Raw genomic sequence first — 20,967 nt, forward strand, 5'->3', positions numbered from 1 at the left:
TATAACACATTTTTAAGCGTCAAAATTCTCAACACGTTTTAAAAAGTTCTCTATTTAAAAAGTAACTTTAATAACTCAACAGAAAAAGTAACGCGAATTTTAATAAAAAAACTATTTCATTTTATAAAAAATTATTATTGTAATACACATAAATTCACAGAAATTATCTCATAAATATGAAATAAAAATTTATATCGGTAACTCTTTTACTGGGGTGATGGTGTTTTATGAACATGAATTTTTATCTTATTTTTACATACGACTTATTTATTAAATTATAACTAAAACGCCCTTAACGGTTTTGTGAACTCTCTAACTCTAAAAAAGATATATAATAATTTATTGCGTAAATCCAAACAATTTTTTTTTTGCTGCATTATCAACAATTATTTTTAGATAGGCTTAGCCAATCGGTTTAGTAATCGATAACCGAATAATTGAAATTTCTCCCCGCCAACCACCCTCCGGGTCACTTTAGAGCTCTGACCCAGTCTGTTAGGAACCCTTACCAAATGAAAATGAATTATTGATTATTTAATTTAAATTAAACTGAGGTTACAAAATAAAATAATTTAGAGACTGTATATGTCTTTCTCGGTCCTAATCAAGAGTACATCCAATACTTTCATTCTTATCTGAACTAATAAGTTGGGAGTACAGTAACAAAAGTATAAAGTTATAAAATTAAAATTACACGGGGTCGAACTCACTTCGTTAGATGGCTCGGCCGATTTGCAATTACCGATCCATCTTTCAGATGTACGAACGTTTACAGAATTAATACCGTTAGAAGTAATTTGAATAAACATTTACTAACGGTTCTGCTTTCTTCAACTTTATTCTATTTGAACAAGGCGATTTCATCGAGGAAATTCTATATCGATCAGCGAAACGGCTCTAGCCGTCAAGCTTTGCAGACAGAAAGGCCAATGTTCGCACCTGTCGTGAACTTCCAGGATAAGTTTTCCACATAGTATATTTAATCAGAACAGATAACATAATCGTTAAACGTTAACAAAGTACAGGCTTCTTTAAATATTATATCAGCTCTTTCAATGTCTAGGAAAAATTACTTGACTTCAATAAACCAGAAAATAATTTGCGTATATCAGAAAAAATTGTCAGTTCTCAGAAATTCTGATGTAATATATAATCCTTAGAAATACATTTCCTGTGATGTTAAGTTTTTCCTCAGAATTCTAAGTATTGCAAGTATTAAATCTTATAAATTATTAACTTAATTTTATAGATTTAAAATTTTTTCTGGTAATACAAGAATTACGTTTTAAGACTTGTAATTTACTCGACTTAAATTGTAAATATAATTGCCGAAAACTGCATGACAGGAAGAAAAAACTGAATTACATTGGTCACTATAGTTAACCAAAGATTATATTTAATATTACGAAGTAAAAAGAAAATTTGGAATAAATATTCAACCAAATTACAAAAAAAAAAGAAGTAAACAATAATGAACAAGTAATAATAATAATAATGAAGAGATTTCAATTCTATGCGAGTCCCTAACAGTATTATATTCTATGCAGCATTATATTTATTATAAACAGCACGAAAGAAAAATACCAATTTCTGTGTGCGTTTTGTTTTTTGACTAAATGAACACACACAATAGTGGAATGTATAACATTTTTATTGTAATGAATAGTAAAACATTGTAATACTAAGTAACATTTGAATATTTATGATATTGTAACATTTTAACGCTATGAATGCTTAAGACGGCACACACATCCGTCTTTCACAATAAGTCACCACGCACTCAACTACGCACAAAGAATCCCCACTACCTCACACTCACATATCAACATACATCAGCACGCAACATACACACGAACGATACCTAACAGTATCTTTCGGAACATGTTCTAGAATAAAAACCGCAGATTTTCATTAATTACGAAACATTTTAAATACAACATATTATGAATCTATTTAAATATAATAAAATACGTTACGAAATTGACAAAGACATTTGATTAATCTAATTCGCCAATTTATATAACTTTTATCTAGATTCTGAACAATTTGAGAATGTAACACACATAAAAAAATTTCAACCATCGGAACCCCAAAAAAGATTCGTTCATCATTACATACAGAGTAATTACGTATTCTTTGGACTTAGACCGTGCTAATTGAATCTCGTGTATTTTGAACCGACGTGCAAAACATGTTAGATACCTGACATCAAATAAAAATCGTTTTTAAAAACGTCCTGCAACACTACGAAAAATGACAAGAAAAAAGGTTTTCACGTCGTCTTCTTCATTCAGCCAAACTTAATGCTGTACTTCGGTATGCCATGCTTAGCGTGCCAAAATGCAGAAAATATGTAGTCCTATAATCGACAACTGCATTCTTTTCTTCACAGAGGCTGGTTGCGTGTGAACATCAGTATTCGTAATTGAATAACTCTATTAGTGTTTCTAAAAACTCAGATTGTTTACATGCGTCACAGCCATAAGAAAGACTGCGATCGGTAATAAAAGCAGCCAAAAAAAAAAAAAATGAATTCCTACCAAGTGTATTGTATAATTCGCGTCTGCTCATTAAAAAAACCAGCAAAAAAAAAATGTCTACAGAGTGTATCTAAAATGGTGGGCTGGCTATACTTTTCGGATTCTACTTGTAAAATTAAACAAAAAATATCCTTACGAAAAATGGCAATTTTTCCTTCGTTCTCCCACTGTCCGCCATTTTGTTATTTTTATATAAAAATTTATATTTGTAGTTCGGATGGTCGAATCACATTAATATTTGGTAATGAACTTTTAACGTTAGCAAAAAATCAAGACTTAAATATCTTCGTAAATTACAAAATGGCGGCCATTTTTCATTTTCAATCCATTATTTCTCCATAAATATTAGTTTTATCAAAATGTATATTATTACTAAAACATAAAGCCTTTTATTTTTTTAAATCGGTTAATAAATTGCCGATTTGTAATTGTTTCAAAGTTTTGAATACATGTGTGGTTTCATGAATCAACACGTGTGCCGATTCATTTTCTTTACAGATTCCGACTAGGGTGAACTGAAATGCAGTTCATGATTTTTATTTTACTATATTGTTTTCGTATTCAATAGTCACTTACCATCCGGAAGTTTTATTAATCTGTTAACAAAATATCTATTTCTATTATGATTTTCTTAATTTTTATTTTTTATTTTGTTCTACCTTGTAGGTTGTGAACGAATACTGAGAGTTCCCTTCTTATTTGAAAATCTGGTAGCGGTAAAGTCCGATGTGAGCCGCTGAAATCTTGTGCTGTCTTCACGGCTCATTTAGGCAGTGACAGGCGATGATGCCATGGATGGGGTTGTCGGACGCCCTACCGCCAGAAGAAAATATAAGAAGTTGGATAAGGTATATAATAGTTTCAGTAACGAAATGTTGAATTAAACTAAATACAAAATAAAATATTTTTGTAAAAATTTGCCCATTCAAATGGTTTTCCCTTCTAAATAGCTCGAATAAAAAATTGTACTGTCAGTCTGTTGTACCCAGTTACAATAAAATAGTACATTCTTACTGCAATATTTGAATTCGTTTTATAAAAAACACCTAAATTACATGTAACACGTAAAATTAAACAGTCTTATTTTGTTTTCCTATTACGCCTAAAACTTTTCTCTGTGATGAATCCGCATTGATATATCTTAAAAATAAAAGTAATCAGCAAATGAACCCTTTCTAAAAGGACCTGAAAAAATAAAAGGAAACAAAATGTTTCTTTTTAGATTACATTTATTTATTAGCTTATTTACCTATTTATATATCATTTATTTATTTAGATACTAAGAATAACATAAATTTTGCAATTTATTGGTCGACGGGCTGATGCGTAAGTACAGTAGTTACTACCATTTGTTTTTTCTTAATGCCTGTTCATTGTTTTTTTTTTACTTCCTTATACGAAGTAAAGGAAGTACAACGTACGTATTTATTTCGAATAATTCAAAAACTATTAGCCGTAGGATGTTGAAATTTTGGATTTAGAATTGTTGTAAGATCTACTTGTGCACCTTCCCTTTTGGCTGTAATCGACTGAACCAAAAGTGTCCAAAAAAGCCAAAAATCCACAAAATTTGGATTTTGAGATTTTTCTTAACTGCAGTTATAAGTCCTCATTCAGAGCTTTTCAACGATGCATCATAAATAATACTTATTTTCATTGGTTCCAGTGCTGTAACCAAATGAAATTTTAATTAATGAAATATTTAGACTTAACAGGAAGGCTAATCGGTTCGAATGAGACTTAATTTCCTTTTTTTTAACTATTGATGTATTATTAACCTCTGATTGTAAAAAAAAAATCACGTAAATAATAATTCAATACTAACAATTAAAAAAATATCAGAAGTTATTAATGAAATAAAATTTTATGTACTTTTCATTTTAAAATAATGTGTATATGTAATTTAATAGGCGTACAAGGAAGTCATGTGGTGTCCACATCAAATTTTTTCATCAATGTAACTGTATATATATATATATATATATATATATACTGTTACTTATTTACATTTTAAATATTACTCATTTATTTAATTATATCGCTCACCTGTGACGTCACAACATAGCATTGCAAAAATTAGAGTTGTAAAATTGTTTATTGCAGATATTGTTATTTTTTAATTATTTTACAAATATGCCTAATAAAAATACTATCTTAATTGCGCGAAATCTCAAAATACAGAGGGACCTTGTTCTAGAGCCTCACCCCCTTGGCCTTTTAAGTTGAAAATTAATGGCATCATTGCTCCAAATGCAGAAATAATCTGACCAGATTTGGTCAAAATCGATCCGATAGTTCTGGAGATAGAAGGTGGTTTAGAATGTAATACGGACCACACACAAGTACATACGAACATTAACATCCGGAAAACTTTCATCCGGTGTTTGTGTTCTTTGGATTCCTTAAGTGTCAAAACATAGACTCTAATTAGTAAGATCCGGTGAAAACCGCATATGCTAAATTAAATCGATCGCAATAGTTTCCCTTCTAAAGCTAAAGCTCTGCTATAGCGCTATCTAGACGGAAAAATAATAAGATAAATACGATTTTTGTTTGAAAGATAGGAATGAATAATTTATTTATTAAAAAAAATGAATAATAAAAGATGGTATAAAGTTGAAAGATTTAATTTATATAACAGAGAATAAGACTACCTAGTATAATGACGTGATATGAAACGTTGTATTAATTCCTTTTTACCAATTGCCAAGCAAGGAAATTACAGTTAAATCGAAAAAGGTTTTGTATAAAACAAGTACGATGTTAAATATAAAAGTATATTTTCTATAATAAAAAAAATATGATTAAACAATTTAAATGAATTCGTTAATATTTCAGCGTCAATAATATTCCACGTGTCAAGTATCACCAGCATTATAACATTTATGTTAAAAATCAGGAGATAGCAGCCAAAAACTTATCGAATCAGCGAGATCAATTCAGATATTAATCGAAATATTTGTTTGGTTATTTTATCGATCAAAAAAATAAGGAGTAGAATATGGATTTTCATTACTCCAAAATTCGTTTCAAATGCTTATATGAGACAGTAATTACGTTTATTTATCAAGGAAAACTTACACGGTATTGTTCAGAACAATTTATATTTGATTTCGCTAAACGTATGATCTGGATATCATATCTGCGAGTGCTAATGGTATGCTTGACGTATCAAGGATATGAATTTAGTCTAAGATTAGAAATTAATAATATCCTAGAATTTTTTTTTTGAAAACATATGATAAATGTCCGAAATCAAAACCAATGTTTGGAAAAATACCGCAAAGATTACACTCAATTTTGTTAAACGTTCGATCTAATCAGCTCAGAGCAATGTATAGGTCTGAGCTAAGTTACTACTCTAAGTTACTACAATATTTCTTGTAGTAACTTATATGATAACCGAACAATACCAAACAATATTTTTGAGTAATATTGGATATGTGGTTTTTTTTGTGCACGTAATTAAGGATATTTTTACTAATTACTAATCTAAAAGTTGATTAATAATTTAAGTAAATGTTTAAATTCGAAATTTTTTTCGTAATTACGTTTTACGTTTTCTTACATTTCAGTTTACTTTTATTTTTTTTATATTTTACAAAAGGATAGATTTGTGAACTGAATAATGAAATATTACAATCAATTTCTAGTGACAGATTTCTGGAATAGCTATAAACAAAACGCATTTAAACATTAAAAAATAGAAAAAAAGAAATTAATTACTGAATATTTAAGCCGTGCAAGATAATGAAATTTGTATTGTCATTTAAATTAAGGAAATTGAGCTTAATAAATTACGTAGTACAACTTTTTATCGGAAAATCTGTTATAATTAATAATTATGAATAAGAAAACTTCGCCGTTTTTACACGACTGCCCAAAAAGATGTGTGATGTATTTAGGGTGAATGTATGATTGATCTGCCGTAGCAGCTCATTTTACGATAGTTCATAAATTTTATTTATTGGAGATCAGTTATTGTAAATGGCCTTTAGTGTATTAGGCAGTTAATAATTCTAGAACTATTACTAAATTAATTTAAAAAATATCTCATCGGAGTTTATTTAAATTCTTAATTGCAGTATGTAAGAATGAAACCGTAATACGAAGGGAGTCTGACTAGGATGTTCCCTATCTCCGTTACTTTTTAGTCTTTGTGTAGAACTATCAGGTAATGATGTTAAAGAACAATTTAGATCCGAAGTAACAGTACAAGTTGAAAAGATAAAGATGCTGCGATTTGCTGATGATATAGTAGTTCTAGCTGAGTGTAAAAAAGATTTAGAAGAAACAATGAACGGCATGGATGACGTACTACGCAAGAACTTCCGCATGAAAATAAGCAAGAACAAAAGCAATGATGTAGTACAAATAATAGATGGACCACCGAATATAAAAACAGGAAGAGAAAAGATTATGGTGGTAGATGAATTTTATTACATGGGAAGTAGAATTACTAAAGATGGATGAAGCTTTTAGTCAAAAATATAATTGTTTATATCAAAAATTAATTTAAACGTGAGAAACATTTTTGAAAGGGTGTTTGAAGCGTAGATTTATATGGAATTGAAACTTGGACGATGAAACTTGGATGAGAAGAAAAAATTAGAAACTTTTGAAAAGCTTTGTTTAGCAGAATGTTAAAAATCAGACGGATGGATAAAATGACAATGGAAGAGGTGTTGCGGCAAATCGATGAAGAAAGAAGCATTTGGAAAAATACTTGTGTTAAAAGAAGAGGCAGACTTATAGGCCACATTAAGACATCCTGGCATCTTAAGCCATCCTTAAGATCTTAAGGCATCCTGGAATAGTCGCTTTCATATTGGAGGGACAGGTATATAGGAAAAATTGTGCCAGCAGGCAACGTTTGGAATATGTAAAATAAATTGTTAGGGATGTAGGATGTAGGGGTATACCGAGATGAAACGACTGGCACTGGATAGGGAATTCTGAAGAGAAGTTGCATGAAACCAGTCAAATGGCTGAAGACAAAACAGTAGACAAAAAAGGAATACAAAGGATATTTTGTTCGTTGACAAAAGTTACTGACAATTTTTCTAAAAAAGCATTGGAAGGGCTTAGAAAAAATTATGAACCCCGAGCATTGCGGGCTATACAAGCTAATTGATGATCAATTTAGAGACTTCTTATTTTTAGAGGTGACTTCGAATATGTATGTTATTGTTTGTGATTAATATGATTCATGCGCTGTTCATACATTGCAACATAATACTATATTCTGAACATAATAATTATATACTGAATATCAGTTTTATATTTTGGAATGTCTTTTCAAATCTTTTGTTACGTGACCTTGTATCATAAACATCAAACAAATTTTACGTTATGTTAAGATTAGTTATTGAAAATCCCTTCATTATTTAAATATGAAGCGTTAATTAATAGTAGGCAGCAGACATTTCACAATTAATTGGAAGTATAACAGCAGAGCTAATACTTTATTTAAGCTAATACTCAGAAGGATGAGTGATGTTGATAATGCTATTTAAGGCCTCCTGACCTGTACCCTTTACAATTACTGAAAGAGCTGCTGCCCTCTTTCAAGAATTATTCCTTAGTCTCAACAGATACTTCTCCAATATGGTTTCACTTCAGTCCAACTACCTGTATCACTGAGCACTCAAGCTCCCTCACCATCGGCAAGGTTTCATCATTCATAGAGGGAGCATTGTGCGGTAAAGTATCAGAATGTTTTTGACAAAACTTTATGGATCTTAATTTTACCCATTCCATTTAATACATTCTGAACAAGAAAATGGTGTTAATGTATGTTTATATATATAGAGATTAAACATTCAAAAGAAAGATTAAGATACATATTTATACCAGGAGTACCCAAAGTTTTCAAAGTCAATTAAAGTTATATTCCTGTACAGGGAAACTAATCATGCAATAAATCATGCTTTTCCTTTTACACTGACAGCTGGATGTCTGTGTAAAGGGAGAAGTACTGCATTGTAAAGTTCTCTATATCCTTTGTTGTTTTACTTCAGAATTAAAATAAAAAGTGAAAAAAAAGAAGGACACTGTTAAAGGATAGATAATAAAGCACTCTCTGTTACTTTTTTTATTTATTGTAACAATAAAATTTTAATTTGCTATATAATTATACTTTTAATTTATTTACATTTTTTATAGGAAGCTGGATTAAGTACCCTTGTTAATAATTTCTGTTTTACCAAACTTGTATAAAAAGTGTTCTTCTAAATTAGAATCCTAAAATTAAACAAAACACATTTAAAATGAAGTAATATACAATTTAATGAATTATATTGTTCATAATTAAGAGTTATAATTCTGGGAGATTTTTATGGGAAAGTAGGTAATAATCATTCATTTGTGAAGGAACAATTCAGTACATTAACCTTTTTGATACTGATAGAACCAATACTTATAAAAAATTTAAATGATAGTATCATCAAATACAAGTGGCAGAAACTTGGTAGAGTATTTTGCAGATTTTTTATAATCGATAATGGTAAGGTAACTTAGTGCACCTTCTTATGTGAATTAGGATCATTTATAATCTATTTGCATTGCCTTTAATGTTAAGAATTTTTAAGAATTTTTTTTTTAGGATTTTCAATGGGGTGGGATTTTTTTTCTGATCGCTGGGAGTTGGAAATTCCCTTGTAGAATATAGTGTAAGAATCACTATAATATTCTTTATTTTTCTGTTTAGCCTCTGGAACCACCATAAGGTATTATTTCAGAGAATGAATGAGGATGATATGATTGAATGTAAAAAAGTGGTGTTGTCTTGTACAGTCTGAGATCAATAAAAAATAACATAATTAATAATGCTCTACCCTTTTAAATCGATTACTGCTTGCGGAGTTAAATGTAATCACATTGTATTTTTGTTTATTGCTGCCACTTTATGGATGCTGAACCAGTTTTTTAGAAATATTTATAAAACTATACCTACTGTGATTATGTCAGCAATGGGGATCATGATTTGAAACAGAACAAAGTAGCAGTCATTTGGATGCAAGTTTTCCGTTACACTTTTCAAAATTTTATTTTGGCATTTGTATCTTACTTCTATCTTTACTATTTATATGAACCTATGTTCCAAATTTATATGTCAAGATCAGTGACTAGTATGATTTATAGGCAGTTTGAAATCTAAAGGCACATATCTGTGCCTCAACAACTCTTTTAAAGAATGGTTGAAACGGCTCACCTTTTGTATTCTTGCCCCTTAAACCTTCTTCTACTTTCTGTAATGTCTGTATCCAAATATATGCATTCCTTTTACATTGCTCCAGTATGTAAAAACTATTACCTTGCATATCTTTGTACTAATTTCTATATTCCAAATGCCCAATACCCCTTGAATTTCCTGTTGATTTTCACAGTGTCCATATTATGAAGCCAGTAGCAAGTAATGTTGAAGATGGTATTAATTCCTTATCTTTTTGCTTCAATCTTTTTCTTATACCATCCATAGGTGTTAAAGTAGCAATAAAGTTTACTATTTATAATCTGTGGAATATTACTTTCCTGGACTAAAGTTTGAGAAATCCAAAACTATTCAGTTTGAAATAAATATTTTTCTGTCTTTATTTTTATATCCATATAATTATAATTTTTTTCCTAATTTTCTTCCTTTTTTGGTGTTTTAAGAATAGCATTTACTTGGGCTACAAGGATAAACAACTCCCTCAAAAAATTTAAATTGTATTTTTCACAAAAGTACAGATGAAATAAAAATGTTTAAATGCTGTAAATTTTTAAAATTTCATCATTTAAATTACTGAAAAATTTTTCTAATATTACAAGTCAGAAATTATATCTGCAAGTACAATGAAAGCATACAAAAGGAAAAGGGTTTGCTAAAGCACTGATATGCAGGTGTTATTTAAAGGGGCTACTAGAGGACAAATTCCTTGCCCAAAGTAGATGTTATAAAAAATTATTTATTTTCATTCACTTTAATGTAGCATTTTAAAACCATTATTGTAATATATCTAAAGATACTTTGTGCAAACAAAAGCCTTTAAATTGCTTGTCTGTTGTTACAACTGTTGCTTAATCTAAAAATGCCTAATTGTTTATTTTTTAATAAATTCTGTTAGAAATACAATTTATTTGTACTGATTCATCTTTGTAAACACAACTGATATATTTACTTTTGTATGCATAGAAGTACCAGTGAATTTAAATGTTGCATCGGCACTGTTTCTTTTTCAGCTTTTCAAATGATTGAAACATACAACATAAAAGAGCATAGCGTTCATGATTTTTTATACTATTGCTGAATGATTATATGTAAAGTTAGAGTATAATAATAAAGACATACATAATTTTTTTTTTTTTTATAAATTCAATGAATCAATGAAGAAAGTATTTTAATGCTCCTTAGACAGATCAGATGTACATATGAGTAATGTGATGAAGAGTAGTTAATTAAATCTAGCCCACCTAGTCTAGTGGTCTAGTGGTTAACTTGTCACAAGTCAACTGATTTCAAAGTCAAGAGTTCTAACATTTAAATCCTAGTAAACTTAGTTACTTTTGTATGGATTTGAATACTAGATCATGGATACCAGTGTTCTTTGATTGTTAGGTTTCAATTACCCAGACATCTCAGGAATGGTCGACTGAATGGAGACTGTACAAACTACACTTCATTTACATTCATATATATCATCCTCTGAAGTAATACCTTATGGTGGTTCCAGGAGCTAAACAGAAGAGAAAAAGAGAGTTAATTGAATCTGTGATGTAAGTTGAAATCATCTACCTGTAAGGTATGAACCTAGTATGTAAAAAAAAAATAAACAATCCTTTGTTTTGAAAAATGATATGAACTTTTCACCAAGTTAAATCATTACATCAAGGATGTTGGAAGTTTGTCAAATATGACAAATGAACAAAATATAGCAGAATAAAGGGAATTCATAAAAATAAAAGGGATTAAATTAATGATTGTTTTAACCTGTTCTTCAATGGAATGCTAAGTTTGAAAGCTAAACAGACTATTATTTTCACAACTCATCATCATTTTCATACTTGTCTGATATACGGCCCTTGCACCATGCATAATTCATTTGCTTTATATTTACAACAAAAAATGTTAGTTCTTTGTAGATCCAATATCTTTTAATTTTTATCATTCTTGATCTTATAGGACTCTCTTCTTTTCACCTTTTGCTGATCCTTCTAGCAATGTTTTAGTCAATCCTTCTCTTTGCGATACCTCTTGGAGGATTAGGTTTCCTATTCTGAAATAAGCTTGTCCATATTCTAATTAAGATTCTAAATTTGTTCACTCTCCTCATTACCTTTTTATTCTCTGATTGATGCTCCTACTACATCCTGTTACATATGTACTTGATCTTTTACAGGATGATTATGTGGTCTTCTATTAGATCAGTACAATTCTACTGTATATTTTTCCATCATTTAGGTATATCCGTTTCCTTTTTTTTACACATAGTTCATATTATCCATTTCTTTCTAAATGTTCTCTATGTGATAACTCATCTGCAAGACATTGCTCATTTGCTTTTTGAATCTTATTGACTCATTATTCGATTTCCTGCAGAGAATCTCAACTTCATCAACCTTGCTGTTTTTTTTTAATTGCCTATTTTCTTTCATTTTTAGCTCTAGAAGCTAGTTGAGACTCTGGTTACTAAATGTTTCGAGGCTCAGTAGCCGTTTGTGGCATAGACATTCAGTCTTAAGTTTGGGCAACCAAAGAGTGTAGTGGCAGGAGAAATGCAGAACAAACCAAATTGTCTCTTATCCAATTGATGCAATTTGTTCCATTCTCCATTTAGTTAATTTCTCAGCTCTTTTTACTAACTCCCTTCAATAGTACTTTATTTCTACTACCAGAAGTACAGTGCATTTGGAAAGTTGCTTTGCACTGGAATTATGGGAGTGTAATGACGAAACTTTCTTAATTATTACTTTGCATGTTTATTTCAGTATTTTATAGAAATGGATATTACAATAACTTGAGTAGTTTATAAAAAGTGTTGAAAATGACCTCTTCAAACATTATTACAACATTGCACATGTTTCAGTTTGTTTTCATACACTTTAACAAACTGATGTACTGGAATGTCTCATATGTATGCCGTTATTGCAGATTTTAGTTTGTCAATTGTGTGTGGTCTGTTGCGATACACTGCTCTTTTTGCTCCTCACAAGGAAAGTAATGGGGAAGTCAGACGGCAATTGTGCAGGCTAAAATCCCCTCAAAATGGTTTGTTTACCATTGATATTTCATAAAAATCATTGAACTGTTAGCGGTGGCACTATCTTGTTGGGATAGCCATGATTGATTTCCACCTCTATTAACTGACTAATGAAGGTTGTTAAAACAGCTCAATAATTACTACTATCAACTGTATTTTCAAAAACAATTGGAACACACAATGCGCATTCTGTTCACATAGCACCAGTCTCCAATTTTTCATCATGTAAAGATTGTTCATGCAATTCATAAGAGGTTAGTAGTCAACCGCAGTTGTATATTTTGTAATTTAATATATCCTCCTAGTTGAAACCACTCTTTCTGTAAAAAACCTAACCTTCAGTATACCTATATGCAATTTTGGTCAATAAAACATTTAAACCATTTAGTCTTTTGGCATGATCTGTTGGTTTCAGTTCTTTAATACACATTATTTTTGTGTATTACTTTTGTGTCACTTCTTTTCTTACACCTTTATGTGCGGTAGCAAGTCTGATATCTTGCTGCTTTGCTAACTTACGCATTAGTTTTGATAAAATATACTTTTTGAACGCACTGTTATGATCGCTATCAATAAAGGCAGCTGGCAGTCTACATATCTGATTCATTGTATTTCTCAATTTCTCTTCTACAAATAAATAGTCAAGTTTTTATCTGTTTTCATCTCCAGCAGATTTCTAAAAAAACTAGAACAAAAGAATTTCGAGATTTTGAAATCCCAGCCTTCTTTTAATGTTTTTTACTAGCCTATATTATTAGCATTATTACTATTATATTTTGTAGTATTTATTATCCTTCCTCCACTTTCATTTCATGTTCTGTTTCCTTTCGCTTGTTCATCCCTCCAAAGTACGTTTGAGTGTCCTACAACACCAATTTCCATATTATTATTCTACAACAATGTTTATATTACTCTTCCATAATTTTCTCTTCCTCTTAATATAGTACTTCAATTGTACCATCTTCATATTGATTAGTTGGCATATAAAATTTTGTTGAAAGCAGTTTCCTGGGTTTATTCTCTTTCTGACAGCAATTTCCATCATTAGTAAAAACTATCCTAGTACACTGCTATTTCTTTTATTTAGAATTATTCCTACATCACTTCTACCTTTTTACTTCCTGAATTGTAACATCATCTTCTACTAACTTCATCCTTTCTCATTTCACTTTATTTACTGCAGTCCATTTCTTCTATTTTAAGTTCATCTCTCTTTAAAGTTTTTAAAGTTTTCTAACTTCTTTTTTTGCAAAAATGTTTCTACATTATATGTACCTACATGTATTTCTTTTCCATCTTTTTCTGACTTCCAGTTGCTGATTACATAAACCAGGTTGATAAAACATAATATTTATAGTTATTAATTTTAATTCATTAAAATTCACTATCGCATTTAAAAGTAAGACAAAAAAATAATCAGGAAAAACATATCCCTATTTACAATTTCTTAAAAATTCCTTTTTGCACTCTATAGAACATGTGATTTCTAATATGCTGGCTCTTACAAAGTGTTATTTTCTTAAAAACACTGCAGAAACCACTCTACAACATTCTGTTACACATGTATCAGTGAGTATAAAATCTTCAACAATTTAAAAACTGAATATAATCTTTAACTTTCAAGCAAGTAATAGAAAAAGTACATCGTAATATTAAATCCTATCATTGAATATTTATACTTCCTTCCTCTTCATCCTCCAGTTGACCTTCATTGAATAGTTAATTGCTTTTTCCACCACCACTTTCAGTTCTCTTCAGTATCCTCTTTAAAACCTCCCTTACTTTCTATCCTAGCATTCGTTATGACTTATCAGCACTGTTCTTATCACTTCACTGCAGTTTTCATTTATTGATCAAGAAAACACTGTTTTATTCACTGCTAAACAATCACTGACAAAAAACATACTAAACGATCCGTTATCAATACTTTCTCGTAGAGCTATAATTTGGCAATCTCTACCTGCATGTTAAACAAGAAAGACCTTCTTGCCATGTATCTGGATAAAAGTCATTATGGGTTATTTAATTATTATTTGAATAATTCAAAGCATCGTCTAAATTGTGTATGTGAGGTATACTGTCTGTTACTTTAGCAGCTCCTAAATCATGCACATGGATATCAAGAGCCTGTTAAAATTTTTGACTGGAATTGTGCACAACAGATATATAAGTAGCATCGTTCATGTTATAGTAAGCCTTCTAAATATTAAGTTGCTACGCCTACTTTTATTTTCAAATTCATTAATGAGATCTTCTTTGAATTAAATTCATCAATTCACTACGGCATGCTGTTTTCATCCTTCCGAGCATGCTGACTAATGCAACTGGTTTTGTTACTTTTGTTTCCCATAACAAATTTGAAGAACTGCAGGAGTTGTCTCTTTTCCCAGCATTTATTAATAATTCATACCACATAGATAAATTGGTATCAATATTGTGAGTAAATTGCATTTTATTTTATTGTAATACATTTTATTACAATACTGAATAGTTATGAATAAAATCAATAATTTTATTGTAATACCATATAAATGGAGGAATGAAAAAGTACTAAACTGTACTGACCGAATTATAATGAATATGCTGCTAAATATTCATCAATGTCTATCGAGTGATAATGGATTGAGAAAAATTTTTTAAATGTTTTGATTGATTTTTTAAAGAATAAGACCCTGTGGTTCAACATAACTACAAAACGAGATTTAAAAATCACCACAGTTATGGCTTGTAAATAGCACTGGAAACTGTTGATCACATTAAAGGTTACACGGGATTAATGCTGAATTAGTATAACAAGTACTTATTATTTTATTATTATATAAAAACTTATATAGTTCGCACAAGTCAACATGACAAGCAGCACCTGAATTAAACATTCCTTGTTCAATTATTCATAATGTTTTAAGAAACCTTTTAAAATTTATTCTTCTAAAGTAGTGCCAACTATCACACTTGAAGGTAGGATTAATCGTAAGAATTCTGCTTAATTTGTTTGATGATGACAATTATCTTAACGAAATAACTTGCTCTTATGAGGCTACTTTTCATTTACTTTTAAAGGTAAATAAAACATCAGATTCTGGGGTTCAGAATACCCCCATTTCAATGCTGAGCACATCAGACAGCTTGAAAATAATATGTGACAAGTGACACTGGTGAGATTATTTCACTTTTCCTTTATGAACATATACCTCGATATACTGGAAAACTTTGCCTTTCCTCATCTACAACACTTACAACATATATTCCAACAATTTGGATGCCGCCACTGCCACATCGAGTATATCCGTTCATAAATCTCTGGAGGACAAATTTCCTGGTAGATTGATTGGTCGCAGCCAAGTAATAAAACAGTCTGGTCAATTTGAAATATGACTAAAGCTTGGAAATTAGTAATCTTAAAATTTAATAATGGTTTTTTCACAAAGTAAATAATTTTTATAAAATAAAATAAAGAATTACAGCAGCTGCAGGTTTTAGCTAAAATGTTAAGTAGCTTTTTAAATTTATTCAACAAATAAATTTTTGGACTGAACAATTATACATCAGGATAGAGAAATATAAAAATTATAGCGACAATAAAAAAAATTTTGTTTCTTTTTTGAATAACAGTGACCATTTTCATATGTAGGTTACTCTACCTAACCCACCGAGTTGGTCTAGTTGTTAATGCGTCTTCCCAAATCAGCTGACTTGGAAGTCAAGAGTTACAGTGTTCAAGTCCTGGTAGAGCCAGTTATTTTTACACGGATTTGAATACTAGATCGTGGATACCGGTGTTCTTTGGTGGTTGGGTTTCAATTAACCACACATCTCAGGAATGGTCGAACTGAGAATGTACAAGACTACACTCATACATACCATCCTCATTCATCCTCTGAAGAATTATCTAAACGGTAGTTACCGGAGGCTAAACAGGAAAAAAGGAAGAAAGAAGGTAACTCTACCTAAATAAAATAGTTTACTAAATGGGAAATCTTTTTTAAACTTTTTTACACAAATATACAATGTAAATGATTACAAGAAAAAAATTTGTTATAATCCTATTAATCATAAAGAGAAGGCTAATCAGATATCTCAAAACTTACATATTTGTCAGTATTTTGATGTTTCAAACAGTACGTAAGACCAATACATTTACGTTTTTTAGACTGATAACCACTGACGGTGAAGTTTAATATTTTGTATTGTAAAATATTTTTATCTACAAAGGTCTGCAACTGAAAAGTTTTATATATTAGAAATAAATAATGAAAGGATATTTACATAAACATAAATTAAGATATTAAACAAGGCAACTAAAAAAAATTAATGGTCATGGGAATTAATAAAATAATTAAATACATTCTTTAAACAATCGGTGCATTTGATGTAATAATTTATGACTGCATACAACAAAGTTGTGTGTATAAAATACACACACACACACACACACACACACACACACACACACACACACACACACACACACACACACACACACACACACACACACACACACACACACACACACACACACACACACACTATATATATGTAATGTGTGTTTAATTATGGACCCTACAGTCCTAGTTTGAGATAGTACAACTACTATGTTAAAGAGTCATGGGTAGATCCATTGTCAAAGATGTACTGATCAAATCCCCAAAAAACCAGAATATATCAACTTAAGCTGATCCTCATAGTGTCCTCGGTATGGATCCAACAGGCATCTCGCTGAACACTAGATTGAGAAATGATCACAGATAAGAAAACAGTGGGTTGTAGATAAGGGACAAAATACTCTCGTTGACCACAATACAAGCTCATCCAAAGATCTTTAAGGCACTCTTCAAGCAGTATCCATCTATTTAATCAATAATTTCTTCAGGAAATTGAGGTATATTTATCAGGATAGAAACAGCACATTATCGATATATGTTTTTGCATTTATTAAGTTAATTATGCATTATTTATTTAATGTTTTGACCACCTCAAATATATGCTTTTCTTCTAGATGTTAAGGAATCAGCTGAGGACTGGTTTGGGCTTCATGAAGAATTTTAGTACCTTCACTTGAATTTTAAAACGCTTAGAACTACATAAAGTGAATATAAACTACTTAACCAAACCCTAAATGTAGAAGTATGTTTATTAAATACAATTGCGAGATAAGGTTATCAATGAAAATAGAGAGAGAAAATATAATCAAACTAGAATTAGTACTATAAAACAGTAGTCAGTACTTTGATATTTGAGATTAAAACAGAATAAAATTTGTTCATAATAAATAAGGGATTAAAATATTACTCTGACACTACCATGGAATTAGATTTAGTTAGTAACTTGTTAAACTATTGTCTATCTCATTTAATACACGAATCTTTTCAAGGCATCCTCATTTTTACTAACTTATTTATACTTAAAATGCGCAAAAATGTTCATCATTGTTTACAAAACATGTAATACTATTACTTTATTTATAAAAAATAAACCTCTGGGAATAAGATGGCAAGTGCAGTTGCATAACTTAGGCAGTAGCCAGAATTTTCTCCAGGGGAGAAAATATGATAATATTTTTTGTTAAAAAATGGTTTTATTTGAAGATTTGAAAACGCCAAAAGTAATAATTGCAATGCTATTCGAACCTATCTAAATCATAATTCAGCACTAGCCTGTGAGACTTCTGTATTAATCCTGACAAAATTTCTTTCTTAAATTTATTTTTAGTTTCCAGAACACTCTTTTTACGCACACTTATCATGCAAAGACCGACAAGCCAATTTTTTGGCATTGTTGACTGTAACCAAGTTTCTGTCCTGCGTAAGGTGGACACCCTTCAGCTTCCCAAGGATGGGTAGAACAATTGAGTTTCTTTAATTACTGCAGCTAGTACTACCTCCTTTAGTTCGGCATTTGGCACATTTTTTCCTTTCCATAGGCTATATTGAAGTACAGCTTCACCAAGGAAATCATTAAAATTGTAGTAACTACAAATCTTGTAGTTACAAGTTTTTTTTTAAAAATCCTCATATATCATAAAAAGCATTATGTGAGGATGCATTGTAAGCAATGAGAATGCGGGCAAGTTCTTCTCAGAAAAACGCTCTTCCCGAGACATTATTAATGAATCCGTGTAGGGAATAATTAGTATTCTTTTCCAAAACCCGTCAGGAGTTTATGCTGGTGGATTAGCACGATGTTTCTGCTGATTTATGACTCGTGGCGTATTGAAATCTGTTGAAATATGCTCAGCGATTCTTTCAGCCTCTGCTATCATACTTTAACTTTCAACAACCGCATTTCCACGATATCATTTCATGATGAAGTTATGATGTCAATTTTTGTGATTTTCACATTGAATTAAGTTCATATTTGTTAACTGAAGAGCATGTACCATCGGTTGCAGTAGTTCCAAATATTTTGGTATGACACAAACACTAACAATGAATTTCTGATTTTGTAGCAGCATAATGCACTTGAAAACCGCTTTTTTCGTTACACTGTTATCATCTATTGTCAGTTTTTCAAGCGCCATAGCAATTTGCACTTAGTGTTTCTTGAATGCGGCGATACTTTTTCATTTTTGAGAGCAACGGATTTTACAGAGCATTGGTATATTTGGTATGCATTTTCGATGAAGGGCTAATTCTCCAAAGAATCGTATTATTTCTTTTAATGTGGAGGCCGCATGTTGAGCTGTTTACGACAAAGTTCAGTTTGTGACTAGCACAAAAAAATTATAATGCTGTCATATTCTTTACTGGAGTAATTTTCTGGTGGACACCACCATCCTTCCCTGCCACACTAGAACACTCATCGTATCCTTTACCAATGCACTTTTCTGGATAAAGGCCTACCTTTTCTACAAAGATGTTAATTGCAGATGATACAGATTTTGCATCGTGTCAGTCAATTCTACATAAACTAGAAATTCCTGACGAACCTTCATCTTTTCATCGTCAAAAATTTAACCTCAATGGAAATTTGCTCTTTCCCTAATATGCCGGTGATCTTGTCTGGCGGGATACTGTAGCACATGCTTTATTTATGTCAGTAGTGATGTCGTCTGCAATGACGTCGCTACATAGGCTGATTATTTCATTTTGAATCCATAGTGACTTTTTGTTCTCTTCTAAAATGTGTTCACCAGCGTCAAGTATGAGTTTCATCAAGTCTTCAAAAACACCAAAGGTAGGTCATGTGTAATTTAATTGCACGTCATCCGTAGCATAGTCATAACTTGTAGTTGGTGACAAAAGGTTTTTTAAAACTCCAACTATTTGAGATGAGATCATACTCAACGAACGTCCAATTCGGTGACTTGCATTGTTATCAAAATATGTTTGATCATGTACACCAGAACCAGACGGTAGTGAAGATCCAGTTGATTTTTCAGCAATATTTTGTTTCGATTTCTCTTCTCCGCCGCTATCACTTTCACTGCTACTTTTATTTGTTGTTTCCTCTTTTGTCTCAGTAAAAGAAAATAAATAACTACTACTACACTTCGCAAAAAAATTAAAGCAACTAAGAATTTAAGCTTCTGAACGGAATCAGTACTAGAAACTCTAAGCTTAAAATTGTTTTTTGTTTTTTTAATCGTCTCCATACAATAATTTTTAACAAAAATACGGCGTTTTGAAAATCATTAAAATATTTTTTTCGTTCGTGAAAAATGTTCTTAACCTAAATATGAGTTTATGGGTTTCAAACCTTCTAAATTGTCTTTATTTTCAATTCTACAAAAGTGTACTAGTGGAATAAATGGAAGACCACAAATAAACTGATGGAATGATCAAATCTAACAGGCTGTGGCTGTGTACAAAATGAAATTAATGTGAACCAAATGGTTCTGATGGAGTTTAGAAATTTTTGTGTCAAGATTCTGTTTTGTTTAACATAAGAACTTTTGTAGCGATTGAACTTGATCACAACAAAAATTGGACTATTATGAATTTTGAACCATTCATTACTAATTAGCTATCGAACTCTTAATTTTTTTTGTTATTGAACGATGGTATTGTTTAATCAACCTTAAATATTTTGTACAAGTTTGTTTTATTATTTGCAACTAGCAGAAGTAGCTATTTGTAAAATCAAACATTTCAAAATTCTACTTAAGCAGAACTGCTGCAAAAATAGCTAATTACAAATTTCAAGCTTTATTTAAACTTATCGGAGTGTGGTATACGTGCAATTTTTTC

At 30.6% G+C, this 20,967-nt stretch overlaps 2 protein-coding genes across 2 annotated transcripts in view; both read right to left on the bottom strand.

The window, feature by feature from the left end:
- The window catches only part of LOC142333251 (uncharacterized), a 113,021-nt gene extending 109,373 nt beyond the window's left edge, over nucleotides 1-3,648 (bottom strand). Inside the window, exon 1 of the mRNA XM_075380251.1 lies at nucleotides 3,200-3,648. Within this exon, the coding sequence (XP_075236366.1) occupies nucleotides 3,200-3,306 (107 nt within the window). The 5' untranslated portion in view covers nucleotides 3,307-3,648. The remainder of the gene's footprint in view (nucleotides 1-3,199) is intronic.
- Nucleotides 3,649-8,625: 4,977 nt separating this feature from the next.
- LOC142333036 (uncharacterized) overlaps nucleotides 8,626-20,967 on the bottom strand; it is a 108,514-nt gene continuing 96,172 nt past the window's right edge. The window contains exons 18-19 of the mRNA XM_075379824.1: nucleotides 16,870-17,001; nucleotides 8,626-8,783 (exon numbers count right to left, since the gene is read on the bottom strand). Coding sequence (XP_075235939.1) covers nucleotides 8,715-8,783; nucleotides 16,870-17,001 — 201 coding nt within the window. The 3' untranslated portion in view covers nucleotides 8,626-8,714. The remainder of the gene's footprint in view (nucleotides 8,784-16,869; nucleotides 17,002-20,967) is intronic.

This window comes from Lycorma delicatula, chromosome 12 (genome assembly GCF_047948215.1).
Source record: "Lycorma delicatula isolate Av1 chromosome 12, ASM4794821v1, whole genome shotgun sequence".
Lineage (NCBI taxonomy): Eukaryota > Metazoa > Arthropoda > Insecta > Hemiptera > Fulgoridae > Lycorma > Lycorma delicatula.